This window comes from Leptodactylus fuscus, chromosome 3 (assembly GCF_031893055.1).
Source record: "Leptodactylus fuscus isolate aLepFus1 chromosome 3, aLepFus1.hap2, whole genome shotgun sequence".
NCBI classification, from domain to species: Eukaryota; Metazoa; Chordata; class Amphibia; order Anura; family Leptodactylidae; genus Leptodactylus; species Leptodactylus fuscus.
Genome location: NC_134267.1, coordinates 137,853,957 through 137,869,668, shown reverse-complemented (window position 1 = coordinate 137,869,668; position 15,712 = coordinate 137,853,957). Strand labels below are relative to the sequence as shown.

Below are 15,712 nucleotides of genomic sequence, written 5' to 3'. Positions count from 1 at the left end.
TTTTTGGAAATGAACTAAGATATGTCCTCTGCTGAGATCATTCTTAGGAATCTTATTTATTCCACTGATGAGAATGTCTCGGAAGGAAAGCAAGGCTATAGATGTTTGCAGATTTTGCCTCATCATGCTTCATGCTGTTCAGACAATACTATTTGTGTAACTGTTACATTGACTTCTTTCATCTGGAGACTCTTTCTGTTGACAGGAAGGACTCATTACTCATATCCGACATGTTCAATTTTTACTTGAGGATATGATTTCACGTTTGCAGAGTACTTGGAAGAGACACATTTATGTCGTTCTAGCTTTTAGCTATGATCCCTACACAAAGATTCATGTTACAAGTGAAGTTGTGTCACATACCAAAATAAAAATTGCATAAATTGTCCGAACAAGAAGCCAAAATTGTGCATATTTAAAGAGGACCTTTTAACATCCTTCACTAATAACAAATCTTTGCATTCTTTAATGAGGTACAACTTCACTCATCTTGGTGCTGTGGTAATTGTTTTTCTAACCCCTGCCATTCCCGAACAATAATTGCTGTTAGTTTCAGCATCCAATAAGCTACATGGGCTCTTACTGTCGGTTGGGCTGTGCCCGGCTTTCTGCTCCCAATGAGGATCACCTACCTGACAATAGAGCCTAATTAGCTTATTGACTGCTGAAACTAACAGAACTGATTGCTCAGGAGTGGTGGGGGCAGGACAAAACATTCCAACTGCACTGGAGTCAGTGGCATCCTTTGAAGGATGCAAAGAGTTGTAGTTATTGCAGATTGTAAAAGGTAATCTTTAAAGGGGGTTTCTTACAGTGCATGAATCCAGCCATTTTACAAGATACAGAAGTATCTACTTTTGGATATGTGCAACTTATATCATGGGCAACAGGATGAATCTCAAAGAGCTGATCCATGCCCCCCATGTAGCAAATATTTATATCTTATCCAAATGATAGGCCATAAAAAAAATTCTGGAAAACCTTTACAATTTAGTATAGATGGTGTTTTAAATGCAGATTATTACATTTATGAAGCAGTGCTGAACAGTTTCACTAAAATGGTATTGAGCTTTATGGTTGCTCTATAAAATATTGTATCTCCCACCACGATTGATTTAAAGTGAACAGTTTTGAAAATTGAAGTGTAAATGTCCTATTTTATCAGAGATCTAGAAACCACTTAGGATGCGATGTATGAACAGGTCTCCATACAATTCCCCTCCCGTATTTAGCGGTAGTATATAATTAGTACATCAGTGAACAGCTAGTAACCAAGAAGACTGCCTAGCCTATAGCAGACACTGTAATGTTTGATCTGTTATTTTTTTTTAATACAAGTTACAGTTAACTAATATTTGCAATGTCTGGAAAATAAAAGGAAACTTGATCGATTAAGGTTTAGAACTAGCCTTTAATTCCACTATGAATGATGTGTCCGAGAGTATAAATGATGTGTTATGTGTCCGTATATTAATTTCTAGGTCTTCATGAAGATTGTACAAATTATGTACATTCTCACATTGTCAAAGCACTGAACACTGCTAAGACTGGGTGGTAAGACTAACTCTTGTTATTAGGCTGATTTATGGAGAACAGAAATGCTTTAGTCTGGCAAGCATGGAGGTTCGAGACTGATCCAAAGATTTATGAAGCATTTTACAGACCATGTTTCTTCCCCAGTAGGTTAAAGGAACACACATTTTACATAAACATCACAGACAGTACATGACCGTACTTAAATTATGCATTAACATGGTCTTTGTTTCATCACACCCCTGATACCATTATAGCAAATGGCCGACAATATGGTAGTGTGGACTTACCTGGGCTTCAACATCTGTCAGCTTCTTGGTCTGCTCTGCAGTTTGGTTTAGCAGATTTGTTCCAATCTCCATCATCATTGCAGTGTGATTCTGTACCGCATGCTTTTGCATCTCCACCATCTCTTTTTTCATGCTATCTTGAATGTAGTTTTCAAGCTACAAAAAAGGAAAATGGGTGCACAGTGAGGACACCTCAAAACATGACTTGTTTCGAATACAACACAAAACATATAGTGCACTGGTTACCTGCCTCTTCCTTCATTTAGCTTACACTAGGTTCACACTAGCACCGCAGTCTCTGGGGTTACAGACAGACACTGGCATACAATAATGGGGTTTGTTGAGTGTCCTCCATACAAGACATCTCTCTCCGCCAATTTTCAGCGGTTTCTGGTAACAAGACTGGCGCAGATGTGAGCCCAGCCTCAAAGTAAAACACCTTTCACTGGTTTTCCAGTAGAAAATTGCAGTCAGTGTTGCTGTGGAGGTTTAACCGTAAGTTTAGATAATGAAAATTTGCATGTTAGCCTAGGTCAACAGTTCATGGACAGTATCTTAAGAACAGAAGGTAGGCATTTCTAGAGACTTGTTTTCTGCCATGATAAAGCTGAACACCATTGCCTTCTTTGTTTCTCGAAAATAAGACAGGTTTTATATTTTTTTTTTTTCTCTGAAAAAAGAGCTATGGCTTATTTTTAGGGAAGGTCTTATTTTTCAGGCACTGAAGCGAATCAGAATCTTTTCTGATTCGCTCCGGACAAATCTTGTAAAATGGGTAACCCTAACTTATATTTATAATGGATGGTGCAGGGTCAGTGGGTCTTAAACTTACTGGCACATGCTCTCTCTAAAACAGTGGTCCTTAACCTTGTTTGAGGTACCAAACCCACCAGTTTCATATGCACATTCACCAAACCCTTCTTCAGTGATAAATCAAATATGATTTTTTTCCAAATTCAAGACATAGGTATGTGGTTTTTTTTACTGGTACACAAAATGAACCGTGCATAGGGCCTAGGGTTCGATCAAACCCTGGTTAACAACCACCGCTCTAAATACTTTTTGTTGCAGTGGCCCTCTCTATCTCCTCTCCTATACATTAAGGGGTAGGTGCTGTAATGGAGTGGCTATGTCCGTGGGAGTGAGCAAGAATGGCACTTGACATTTGGCCACGTAGATAACCAAGCCCAGAGCATAGGAGCAGCCGGAAGGTAGGACCCAGGAGGCAAGACTCAAAAGGCGGACTCAGGAGCAGGTAAACCGAATTTTCCCTGCCATGGCGAGAGCGTGGCTCTTGTCTAGGACGGTTGGAAACGTGACATATCCTAGCGCAGAGGCGCTGACTGTGACCAGGCATTATATTTTAAGCCTTCTTCAAAAACTCTGTTAAATTGATTGTGATTTTGATTTAGATCATACTCACCCAGCCCTGATACAAAGGCAGTTAGTTGTCACTTGCCTGTTGCTATGTCAGTCCACATGGTACATGTTGCAAATGTTATAAACTAGTACTTTTCTTCATTGATTGCTTGTTTGACTAGTATTACACCTACTAGTTTAACACCATAGAAGCACTGATGATGATACCACTGAGTACCTTAATTACAATTGCCTGAACAGAGAATATTTTACTTCTGCATAGTACAACCATTCATTCTTCAAACAACTGAGCCCTGATACGTAATTTTGTTCTGTTGTGTTTTACGCTAGGTTCACACTACTGTTGGTCTATCCATTGTTCTGGTCTGTTGGAGGATTTGGAGGACAATTTACCTAGCTTCCAAACTGTTCCTTCAGCTGACCTGCCAATTCACACACCAACCAGAATTCACGTGAATGTAAGACTATGAGAGTCTGGATATTGAGCTCTCATAGTCTTCTTTCTGGAGTGAGAAGTTGCTGGTCAGTCTTCAGGTCACATGGTCACCTGGGAACCAGTTTAGAGCCTGAATAAAGTGAGTGCATCATTCACTTTACATTAGTATGCCGTGTACTAATGAATACTGCCGGAATGGGGCTTTAATGTTTTCACATTTACATCATCCTACCACTAACACACTGCGGTGGCGAAAGATGTTATGGTCCTCATGTAAAATGAGTCCACATTGCCATTATTTATTACTGAGTTAGAACAGCCCAGAATATTTTAACTGATATGATGAAATGAATGCCAGGTTTTTGACATGTAGTCTAATGTTAAACATGTGTAACACTGCAGACCTAAAATGTGTGTTTTTGGTGTTATACAAATAAACAGGAATGATTGGACTAATTATTCTTTTAGGCTATTTTTGCCACGTATTATTTTTGCATGGTATTGCAAATCTTGCAGCTTGTCAACTAAATTGAACTGTAAGTTTTGGATTCTTTGAGAGTTGAGTGACATAGGAGGGCGATATAGCCTGACACTTAGAATTACACAGAGGGAAGGAGGTATTTATTTCTGGGTCAGGGTTCAGGATTCATTACTATTTGTCTAACAACTAGTATGAACCTACAGATGGCTTATTCCAATGCAGGTAACTGGCAGAACCTGTAACTTGAGAAGAGTTCTTCAATAAGACCATGCTTCCCTAACTAATAATACACAGCAATGCACTGCAGGCACATAGCTATGAATGCTAATTTGTCATCTTTACCTATCAGAATGCACACGTTTTATGGACTATTGGAAATATGTGGTACATATATGGTTAAAAGGCCATGTTGTGTTTGGATAATATGTCATCTGTAAGTTTTCCATCTAACCAGAGAAGATTAATGGGATGATAGGAGTATAGAGTTGTGCATTGGATGATTTTTGCACGAATACACAGTTTTAGGAGGTTTTCTAACTGTGAATAACGCCTTCAAAGTATATGCATAATCTTCTGAAGTCTTACAGTGACAAAAATTCAGTGAATTGCAAGATATTTTTTCATACTTTTAGTTTTACAGAGTGGAAGAGTAGTATCTATTCTGAAAATATTCGCTTGTTTCTCATTATCCATGTGATAGATCTCATTTACCATCTCATGTCCTATTTGTTTGGAGGGGTGCAGATTATCTTCTGAGGCTAGAAGTCTTAACAACATCCCAAATAACCCTTTGATCCTTCTAGTTGCATCTCATGTTTGTACATGTTCTATGAATTGGATAGGGTCTTCTATTCAGGCAGATATCTGTTAACGCTAAAGTCATCCATGTCAATTTGGTGACTGATCACTACTTTGGGTAAAGGATTTCTCTGGGACTTTACAGTCAATAGCCTATTCTTTGGATATGTCATCACTATTACGTTGCTGGGGGAAGTCAGTTTGTGAGTTTGTGGGTGCTGCAGCGTATCATACAGGGTTAACAGGGAAAATCTGTCAGTAAGTTTTTGGTGTGTGGGAGAAAATTGGAGTCTCTCGTAGTGATCCATGTGAATATGTGTAGAACAAACAAATGTTTGCCTTTAGATGGATTTGAAACCAGGACCTCAATGCAGGGAAACAGTGCTATCCATCGATTCATCATGCTGCCCAGCTAGCCTGTGTGCTTCTCCTCAATATTACAGATTGTACTTTAGCGCTAAAATGCTTTTTTTTCCTTATATGATGGCTTCATTAGGAATAATCATGTGACATAATATTCATAGAAAGTTTAAAGGGGTTGTCCAGTATAAGTGGTTTTTGTGGGGGTTTTTTTTTTGCAAATGAGCCAGAGAAAGTGAAAAAAAAAAACCTGTATTCACTTTGTCCAGTGTCCCTTCCTTAGGCCGCTGTTTGGCCTCAGTGGTCATGTGCTGCGGAGAGTCCACTGGAAGAAGGGCCCTGGAGCGACAGGACTGGACCATGGTGAAAGACACTGAAGCACTGGGAACAGGTGAGTATTGTTTTTTTTTTTTTGTTTTTTTGTTGTTTTTTTTTTTTTTTGATGCTAGTGGTGACACGTTATTCAAGTATCTGTTTAGATTTTGGCTGTCATCCATTCAGTCCATAGTCTTGAGTAATGTACTTTGCGTGCACTAGTGTCCACAGGAGTCTATAAAGTAAATATATAGTAGACAAGTGATCAGAAGCCCTACGTGTATAAAGAATGTAGCAGGCTTAGTTAGATGTGTGTTGTTTGACCTCCGCAAAGTGTGTCATGAAGAATGGGTAACAAGTCAAAGTTCAGATGTCCAAAGTGACCTTTTATTTCACTGTCATCCACCACAAACAAACATTGTCTACATGGACCAGTGAACTTAACATGTGAAGATTCAGAGCATCCCTGCTTTCTATTACCCACAGGCACAGAGAAAGCCCGTGCTTACAACATATTTCAGCTTACCTTTCAGCAGAACATTTTAGTGTCACTTTTTTACCATTAAGGCAAAAAGGAAAAAGGTTTATGGTATGAAGCAGAGATGTAACTTGAAGCTCATGGGCCCCAATTCACAATCTATATTGGGTCCTCTACCTATCTGGTGTCATGTAGAACAGTGTAATAGTTTATGTGGCAGAGGGAACTTTGGGCTTCCCTCAGGGTTCGGGGCCTGGTAGTAACTGCTGTCTCTGCAACTTCTACCACTACGCCCTTGATATGAAGGTATTTATGGCATAGTTTTGGCGGATGACAGTCTAGTTTTTTTTCAGTATAGAAGCAGTGTCATATTTTAAATGGGCATTCCAGTAATATAAAGGTATCCCCTATCCACTAGGTAGGGAAAATTGTCTGATTAGCGAGGGCTGACTGCTGGTGTCCCTTGTACACCCCATTTGCCATGCAGGCATGGCTGCTCTATTCACTTCTTCAAGACTATCTCTGGCTGTATCATATCTACATGGAGTTTGTATGTTCTCCCCATGTTTCCTCCAACACCCCAAAGACTTAGTGATAGAGAATTTAGATTGTGAGCCCTATAGGGGACAATGTCTAACAATATATGTAGAGTGCTGTGGAATATATTGGTGTTATACAAGCAATAACTCTCTACCATATTTACCTTCTATAAATATAGGTATACAATAGGTATACAGTTTAGAGGCGCTGATAAATCTGTATTATCATTGAGACATTATGGCATAATTAGCATAGAATTATTCCAGTAATTTCCAATTATATTTAATAGCGTAGTGCTTTTACTGGCGGTACCCTACAATTAAAGTGAATGAGACAAGGGTCAATGGGTTGTCATATCACGCTACTTAAAGCATTTCTCTTATGCTCATAACCAAAACTAAGCTGATTTCTTGAGAAACCTAATCCCATTTCACCATACACATGGCTAGTCTCTACATATGAACATACAGATTCCAGGTGACGTCCGTGCAGTGATTGCCTGACCTCACCTTTCTGTGCCAGAATTTTCCAGTGATTGTCACTTCCCTCGGCTAATCCCAAAACACAAAATCCCTTTGACCCTGTCATTGAACACTTGCTGCGAAGGAATGTAGTGCAGATTATACGAAGACTATTTATGAAGGAATGTCTGCCTTTGTTATTTTTTTTAAGTTTGTTGAAGGAAACCAGTCCGTGAAGACTAAAATGTATTATTTTTAAAGAAAATGAAACAATTTTACCACTTTGGGTTTTAAACTAAAAAAGTTGTATGTAGTTACTGAATCCGGTGAGATGTGGCTTCTACTGTAAGGTTTTGTAGGCCTGCCTGGATAAGATTGGACAGTGTTGGAGGGAGTGCTCAGTAAATATGCGCCCTAATTCACACATATCGCCATGTTAAAATAATTGATCACATTTTTTCAGTTATTAGTGTTTTTTAAAAAAAAAAAAAAATTACCAGTGAACTTGTATGAGACAGTCAAACCTTACATTGTTGACCGTTATAAACAGTTTGAGAGACGTTCAATCGACAGATAATACAGCCCATACACATTATATGGCTTTCCATCAAATGTTAGTCAGACAACAGCTATTCCTCCTGACCCCTAATACACTTGCACACTTGACTTGGCCAATAATTGTTATTTTCTGAATGGGGAGACAAATAAGTCACTACCAGACACCTCCATCAATGACTTTTCTCCCCTGAGAACAATAACGTCAGGGAATTCAAATGGCTGGATCTTTCTTCCCCCAAAATCTACAATTGGGTTAAAATCTGGACATCCCCATACATATTAGATGGTCCATCAACCCTGCCAAAATCATCTGGTTTGCCTAGCATCCAAGGGTTTTCCCGTGTCATCAATTTATCTCCTATCCACAGGATAGCGGATGAGTTGCAGATTGGTGGTGGGTACAACTGCTGGGACCCCTGCTATCATGAATGGAGATGTTTTACTCCCTGTTGTGAATGGAGCGGTGGATGGGCTGATGTGATACTTGCTTTGGTAAAATTGACTGCTCTCTGGATTGAACTATGGGATTCATTTATTATGACTTGATGACTGTAGGAACATATGGTATGTTTAATGTATCACCTAGTGTTTAGGTAGGAACACGTGTCCTAAATTTACCTGCATTTTGCATTGTGAAAAATTACTTTTTATGTGTTAAAATATTTCAGAAATTGTTTATATTGCTGCAATGAAAATAATCTATAAGGTAGGAGTAGGTAGGTTAGATATATTTATTTATGATTGAGCAAATTTCAGGGCAATTTAGGCACATGATATATGGAGATGTAATGATTGCCCAAGGTCACAATGGAAACTGGTACTAGGATTCTTAATGGTAATAAACTAGTCCTTCATCTTAATTCCACTTGACCTATGGTTACAACTGTAACCTGAGGAGTTTCTGAGATGCCATAAGTTACAAAAGAAATAGCAGTGTACATAAAATATAGACTAAAAGCAAATTGGTCCTGCAAAATGGAAACAGATGGACCAATTACAAAGGCTGAATTAGGATGGATCGCAATCTAACTGTTTAAAGGTGTTCACTTAAATGGTGCCCATCTGAGTATGTGTATAACCTTAATGTTTGGGAAACTCAAAGCGGTCATTCAGGTTTAGATGGGTTTATTCAGAAAAGTGATCCTTTAGGTATCCCCAGTTCTAATTGAGTATGCTGCTTATATAGTATGGCATAGGACATCTGAGTGGGGTTACTAAGTTGATGTTGCCTGACGTAACCTCACTTATAGTAACCGTTGACTGTGTTGCTGCAATAGTGACTGGACAACCTAACATTACTTATGCGTCTTTTGGTCACCAACTTTTGGGGTTAAGTTTCTGTACTTTACTTAGGTACACAGTATTGACACTTGAAAGCATTGGTAGCAACGCCACGCTTCTAAGAATGAGTAGGTCAGTATGTCTGAATATGTACATATGTGTACTTGATATTGCAAATGTGGAGTAGCAAGGGAACTTTTTGTCTTCATGAAAGAATTTGTAGGTTTACCCTTGGTCATATTAGCAGATTATTGGGACCTAACTCCATTTGAGTCCCACATTTTCTATTCAGTGGTTTTTGGCAGAGGTAAGTGCACGTGTGGTAAATTTCTTTAGCGTCTATGATTTATACAGAAGCAGTCAAGTGATATATAGAAGGGGTACAAACCACCTCTCTGCTGCAAACTGAGGTACACAGAACTCCCATTCCCTGATGGTGCTCATATGCTGTAAATGTGTGTAATCGGAGACCCCCTTTACTTGTACTGATCATTTCCAGACAAAAACAAATCTGGAGATGACCACTAAAATTTTTTAACCCATTTGGTTGTGAATATTGTATATCATACTACATGGACAGTACACAGTTATGTGCCATTCAGGGGTGGATCCAGGGCCGAGAAACCGCCCGGAGCCCCGCGCCCAGTGGGGCCCCGTGGCGTGGCCCGGACCTAACAAAACGCAGGTCGGGTCGGTCGGTTAGAAGCGCGAGGCCCTTAAAGGGGCTCTATCAGCAAAATCATGCTGATAGAGCCCCACATATGCGTGAATAGCCTTTAAAAAGGATATTCAGGCATCGGTAAAGTTATATTAAACTATCCCCCGTTTTAAAATAAAACCCTAAAACAGAATATGTCCAACTTACCGAACGTGCACGGGGGGAGGCCTTTCAGGTTCCAATGTCATCTTCAGCCACGCCTCCTCTTCCAGCGATATCCTCTGGTCCCGTCTAACTCACAAACTGACATCGATAAAAAATGGCGCGGGCACATGCACAGTAGTAGACGCAGAATGCTACTGCACATGCACCTGCACCATTTTTTTTAATTTTTTTTTAAATGTAGATTGTGAGCCCCACATAGAGCTCACAATGTACATTTTTCCCTATCAGTATGTCTTTGGAATATGGGATGGAAATCCATGCAAACACAGGGAGAACATACAAACTCCTTGTTTTTTTGCCCTTGGCGGGATTTGAACATCAGGACTCCAGTGCTGCAGGGCTATAGTGCTAACCACTAAGCCACCGTGTGGCCCCACACCTGCACCATTTTTTATCAATGTCAATTCACTAGTTAGACGGGATCCAAGGACATCGCTGGAAGAGGAGGCGTGGCTGAAAATGACATCAGACCCTGAATACCCGCCCCCCATGCGCGTTCAGTAAGTTGAACATATTCTGTTTTAGGGTTTTATTTTAAAACGGGGGGTAGTTTAATATAACTTTACCTGTGCCTGAATAGCCTTTTTAAAGGCTATTCATGCATATGTGGGGCTCTATCAGCATAATTTTGCTGATAGAGCCCCTGTAAGCTCAGCCAGCCCATAAGCAAGCAAAGAGTAAAAGAGACATAGAAATCTGTTATATTGAAGTCTCTCACTCCGAAATTATTGCGTCAGTGTGAAATACTTAAAGAAGCCCACAAAAAATGGGCCGGGTGAGCCAGCGGGGCCCTGCAGTTTGTACCTAACCGAAAAACGCAGGTCGGTTAGAAGCGTGACCCTTAACCAGCCCCAAAAGCAAGCAAAGAGTGAATCAATGTGAAATACCCCCCAGACCCCCCAGTAAGTAGGGCCCCGCCAAAGTCAATTGCCCAGGGCCCCGCAAAGCCTGGATCCACCACTGGTGCGATTGTTCCCATACATTCAGATGTAGCAGCTGTTCATTGCACCATTTTCACACTATGGTGCATTATTAAATAGCTGCTGTTCTATGAGGTGAATAAATTGTTAGCACAAAATGAGTATTTGTTAATGCAATATGAACATTTGTTTAATAACTTGTGCATCTGTATGTATGTAAGGCAGCGCAGCAAGCAAAAGGAGAGCGAAGGGCCACATGCCTACCAGTTTCATACCATTGCCCTAAACATTAATGGGCAAGTTTCATTATTTACAAAGGAAGATACAGAACTATACCATTTCTTAAAAAGAAAGGATGTTTCGGATGTCTAATGTAGAGAACACTTCTGTTGGACTCACCATGAGAATATTTCCTCTGTGGGCCTTCAGTGAACCCTGCTCCATGCATCCATGACCCTCATGTGACAATCATAAACATGATTTATTATCTTGCACTCTTGGTACTGTACAAACTGTATTTTTCTTTCTAATCAGTACTAGACATTGAAAAAAGTGACTACACAAAGGCCACAAGGGACTTGTTCTGCATAATGGTCTGCACTAAAAGGTAAAACCTTTATGTCATTAAACCTCGAGGAAGGAACAGCTGGATTACCTGTGTGGGTGGTCAAACAATCCCTTTATTTTAGTATTTTGGTGTTCTCCAAATGCAGCGTTTGCCACTAGATACATCTAGAAAGTATTCCTGCTTTCTAAAAGGGAAATAGTTTTTAAACTATACCTGAGGAAGAGGCCTAGAGCCTCAAAAGCTTGTAATCTGTTATCATTATTAGTTAGCCATTAAAAAAGGTATATTAAAAGGGAGTCTGTCACTGATATTTAGTGGAGCACTGTTCAGTAGCATGTGCCCTATGCTATCACAGCACCTTCCAGTATGATCATGTCTACAGCACCTGTATTCTGAAATGTATTATAGTTATCACTATGTGGTACCTTTGATTTTAAATAATATGCCATTCAGTAGCTATAATAGCTTTGGCTTATTTGCTTAAAGGGGTGTTCCCACTAACACTTATCTCCTAGCCAAAGGGTGAGGGATAATTGTTTGATCGGAGGGCTGATGGGTCCCCAAATGATCACAAGAATCTGATTCCATCAGACCTTGCATGCAGAGCCACCACTCCATTCCTTGATAGAGATAGCAGAGTACAGCATCCTCTTAGTGCCAAAGTATTGACAGGAATGGTGGCCACACATGCACACTACAGCTCCATTTACATGATTACCCCCACGAAAATAATTGCTGGGGGTCTAAGCAGTTGGACCTTCAGTGATCAGACACTTATTCCCTATGCTATATCTTTGGAATCCATACTGTTAATGGGAAAACCCATTGCAATGCATCTTATGAATGGATAACAAAATCAATAAAGATGACAAATTGAGCAATTAAACATTTAAGGGATTCCATTTATCAATGTGATGCTGTAACTTGCCTGTGGTCACAGAGTTACCCTAGGATGTAATAGTGGGTACTATGTGACATTGTAATGATTGGTGCCAAATGGAAAACTCATCACTGCTAGATCTATAATATTTTAGGGAACTACATGATGAGCATTACTTATAATGTTCTTATCAGAGTTGTTTTTTTGCTTCATTCATATACCACCTTTTCTATAGTAGCTTCTGTACTTACACAGGCTGTAATGAAAATGAGCATTTCCATTCACAAAACCTCACCTCTCTACAGCCATGTATTGAAATCACTTTCACTCCAAACCACAACGTTCTCAGTCCGCTGTGATGACTTCTAAATAGTAATATACAGTATATACAGTAGTTATTTAGTATACAGTGAAAGTCCGCATTACCCACCCCTTTACCCACACCACATCTCTGTTGGCAGATTTTCACGTCCATCATAGATTATACATACTGGCCATCTTTTCTTAATAGACCACCCTTCTGGAAGACCACTTTGTAGTGCATTTTGGGTGGTGGTTTCAGAGGTTTTTCTGAAACTGATTTGCAGAGGTTATTAGATTTAATGAAGATTGTTACCAAAAACTTCTTTCATTGGTTAAAAATAGTGTGCTGTTTTCCTAAGGCTAAGGATACGTGAACATTTTGGTGTAGACATATGTTGCAATCTCATACATCATGATATAGTGCTGCCTGAATCGTGCTAGTAAAAGGGAGTTTGACCATATTCTAAACCTGCATGTTGACAGGACATGATATCTATCAGAAATCCAGCAGGATTGTGAGAACTGCAGTGTCGTGATCCCAGCAACGTGTAGATCGCAACACAACCACATTCTCTGTCATAAGCTGTGATGCAGTCAGTGATACCCTGAGATTTCTAACAGTGCAACATGTGTCACCACCAGAGTCACTGCCATAGAGTCCTTCAGAACCATGACACTCTCTAATAATGTGAACCACCTATATACAATATAACTATTATACACCGTCAACTCCGATTCCTAGTTTACAGCTTGTCTCAGTATCCATTGTGAGTGTCTTGCTTATAAGTTTCCACTTAAGCTGGCCATACACATACAATATTTATCTGCAGATCAGTTGGTGAAATCTTCTCAGTGTCTAATGTTTGTGATGGTTATCCACATTAACCGCAGATGCTACTAAAATGAACTGGATCTGCAATAAATATCCCATGTGTATGACCAGTTATATATGGTCTTACATAAAGCAGATGCTGTAAAGTTCGCTTCCATAGAGGTTATAGTTCATGTGATTTCACAAATGACCCAGGCTGACTCAATTATTAGCACGGACTGTTTTATGCCCTACATCAGAATCCTATCGTATCACTTCGGGGGCACTGAAATACTGTAGACATATAATCTTATTTATCTATGTCTCTTGATTATATAGTGCCAGTATATACTGTAGCGTTTTTACAGATGTCATCGCATATTAAGTTCTATAAAGAACATGCAACAAATCTGAGTTGGTCATTGAGCTCCCCCATAAACAATTATATGGCAAATTCAACCCTGCTACATCTGTGCAGTTTGTGTCTATATATGGCATGCTATCCTTGAACTTCAGTCATATTGTGTAGTACTCTTACTCAAGCTTACCTTAAGAAGCCACTGTGTGTTATTCTCCATGATGTTCTCCAAAAGCTGTAATCTCTGTACAGAGTCATCATAGTCCAGCGGAGCATCCCTTTGCACTGAGTTAGACACATAGGGACTGGCAGGAGCAGAGCGGCAGCTGTCCACCTCTGGCAGGAGAAAGGTATAGCTGCAAGCCCCATGCTGCACCTGATATTGCTTCTTTGCTGTACTCTCCACAGCCTTCCGAGTTGTTGCCAGACTCCCATCAAAGCTCCTGAAGACCACCAGCAGCACAGTGATAATAGACAGCTGCATGTCAATTGAATATATATATATATAATACAATACTAATAATGTATTTCAAGGCTAATAAACATAGGATTTCAGCTGTATATAATGTGCAAATAAGAGCGGGCTTAGTATTTCCAAATCAAAGCTGTGTTGCTTTTCGGTGAGAGATTTAGCCTTAAACAGGGAGCAGATGACATGTGCATACCCAGACAGGACCACCCCTCTCCTGCTATAGGGAGAGAGTTCAACTAAACCACTCCTGTTTCATGGGCTTTAGAGGGACTCTTAGTAGAGCCCCTGGGGAATGTCAGATAAAAATGTCTAAAAACCAGATCACTGGTTGTGAGCTCTGAGCTGTGGTGTAGAGGAAGACAGCCACTTCCCTTTTGGTACAGTAATTGAGAATCCAGAGCAGTCCAAGCTCAGGATGCAACTATACTGAACAGTGGAGAGGCTGGAGAGCTGACTATTGTACCAGCTAGCATCTACTAACTCTGAACAAAAAAGTGTATAACTATATGTAACTATAACTATATAAATATATAACTAGTAGTAAACTATTGACTTGAAACTATCTGACATTTTCATAATTTTGTACACTATTACCATATACCCCCTTGCCCTATAAAATGACCTTCTATTCTGCCCATAAGGAATTTTGTAACATATCCAGATCTTCACAAAGCATTTGCAGAACAATACAAGTGTAGACCTTAAACGATACATACTTGCAAAGGTAAAGGCATTGCAACACTTATATTTTGAAATGTAATATTTTTTTATATAGCTCGGACCTCACATTTCTGCAACACATCATCCTAAAGCCCTCCAACAGAATTACAACAGGTGGTATACTTTACTCTGCTTCATCTATGGATTGCAATGCAACAACATAAAATACATAAAGAAAATTATACAAAGAAAAAAAGAAAAATTTCCACCCTTCTTGAATTTTTCTTTTCTATATATAATTCTTTCTACTAAGAAATATCATACATAAGAGAGTCATAAACACTCGGGTGACTGTGAACTAGTAACCTCCACTAAGTAGAAGCCTCCAGGAATGCAGCAGCATAGAATTTAGGATTCTCCCTTCTCATCTGTCACCCCTCCTCCCTCTTACTACACAGAAATGCATGCTGCTGTTATCTTCATCTCTGGATGAGACTGGCTCCTCTAGGTGGGGTTTTGACTGATGGACAAGAATACAACATAGTGGTATACAGTACATAGGTTTTAGGTATTACCTGTCCTAGGGCAATCATTGTTTTAGTTTTAAGCAGTCTCATTTACAAACCCATTTCTGGGTCAGAAAGGGTAATGTCTGTTAATAGGGAGAGACTGTACAGGGACTTATTAGACCATGCATTCCCTGCTAAAAATTCTGTATGCCAGTGTTGGGCACAATATGTCCATGGTATTATAAGGCCTCAGATAACCCTATTAGTATTTGGGTCTTCTTGGCATACAGGTGATTACTGTAGATTTGGCTAAGAAGCTGTGTAAGACAACTGGTTACACACGGCAGCTCTAATATTAGCAGAGTTATCAATAAAAATAATAATACATTTTATTTATATTGCGCTAACATATTCAGCAGAACTTTACAAATCGTAGG

General features: G+C 39.6%; 2 protein-coding genes across 2 annotated transcripts in view; one reads left to right on the top strand and one right to left on the bottom strand.

Moving 5' to 3' along the window:
• The window catches only part of ANGPT2 (angiopoietin 2), a 37,325-nt gene extending 23,070 nt beyond the window's left edge, over positions 1-14,255 (bottom strand). Inside the window, exons 1-2 of the mRNA XM_075268427.1 lie at positions 13,825-14,255; positions 1,824-1,979 (exon numbers count right to left, since the gene is read on the bottom strand). Coding sequence (XP_075124528.1) covers positions 1,824-1,979; positions 13,825-14,118 — 450 coding nt within the window. The 5' untranslated portion in view covers positions 14,119-14,255. The remainder of the gene's footprint in view (positions 1-1,823; positions 1,980-13,824) is intronic.
• MCPH1 (microcephalin 1) overlaps positions 1-15,712 on the top strand; it is a 185,859-nt gene that overhangs the window by 94,410 nt on the left and 75,737 nt on the right. The window lies entirely within an intron of this gene.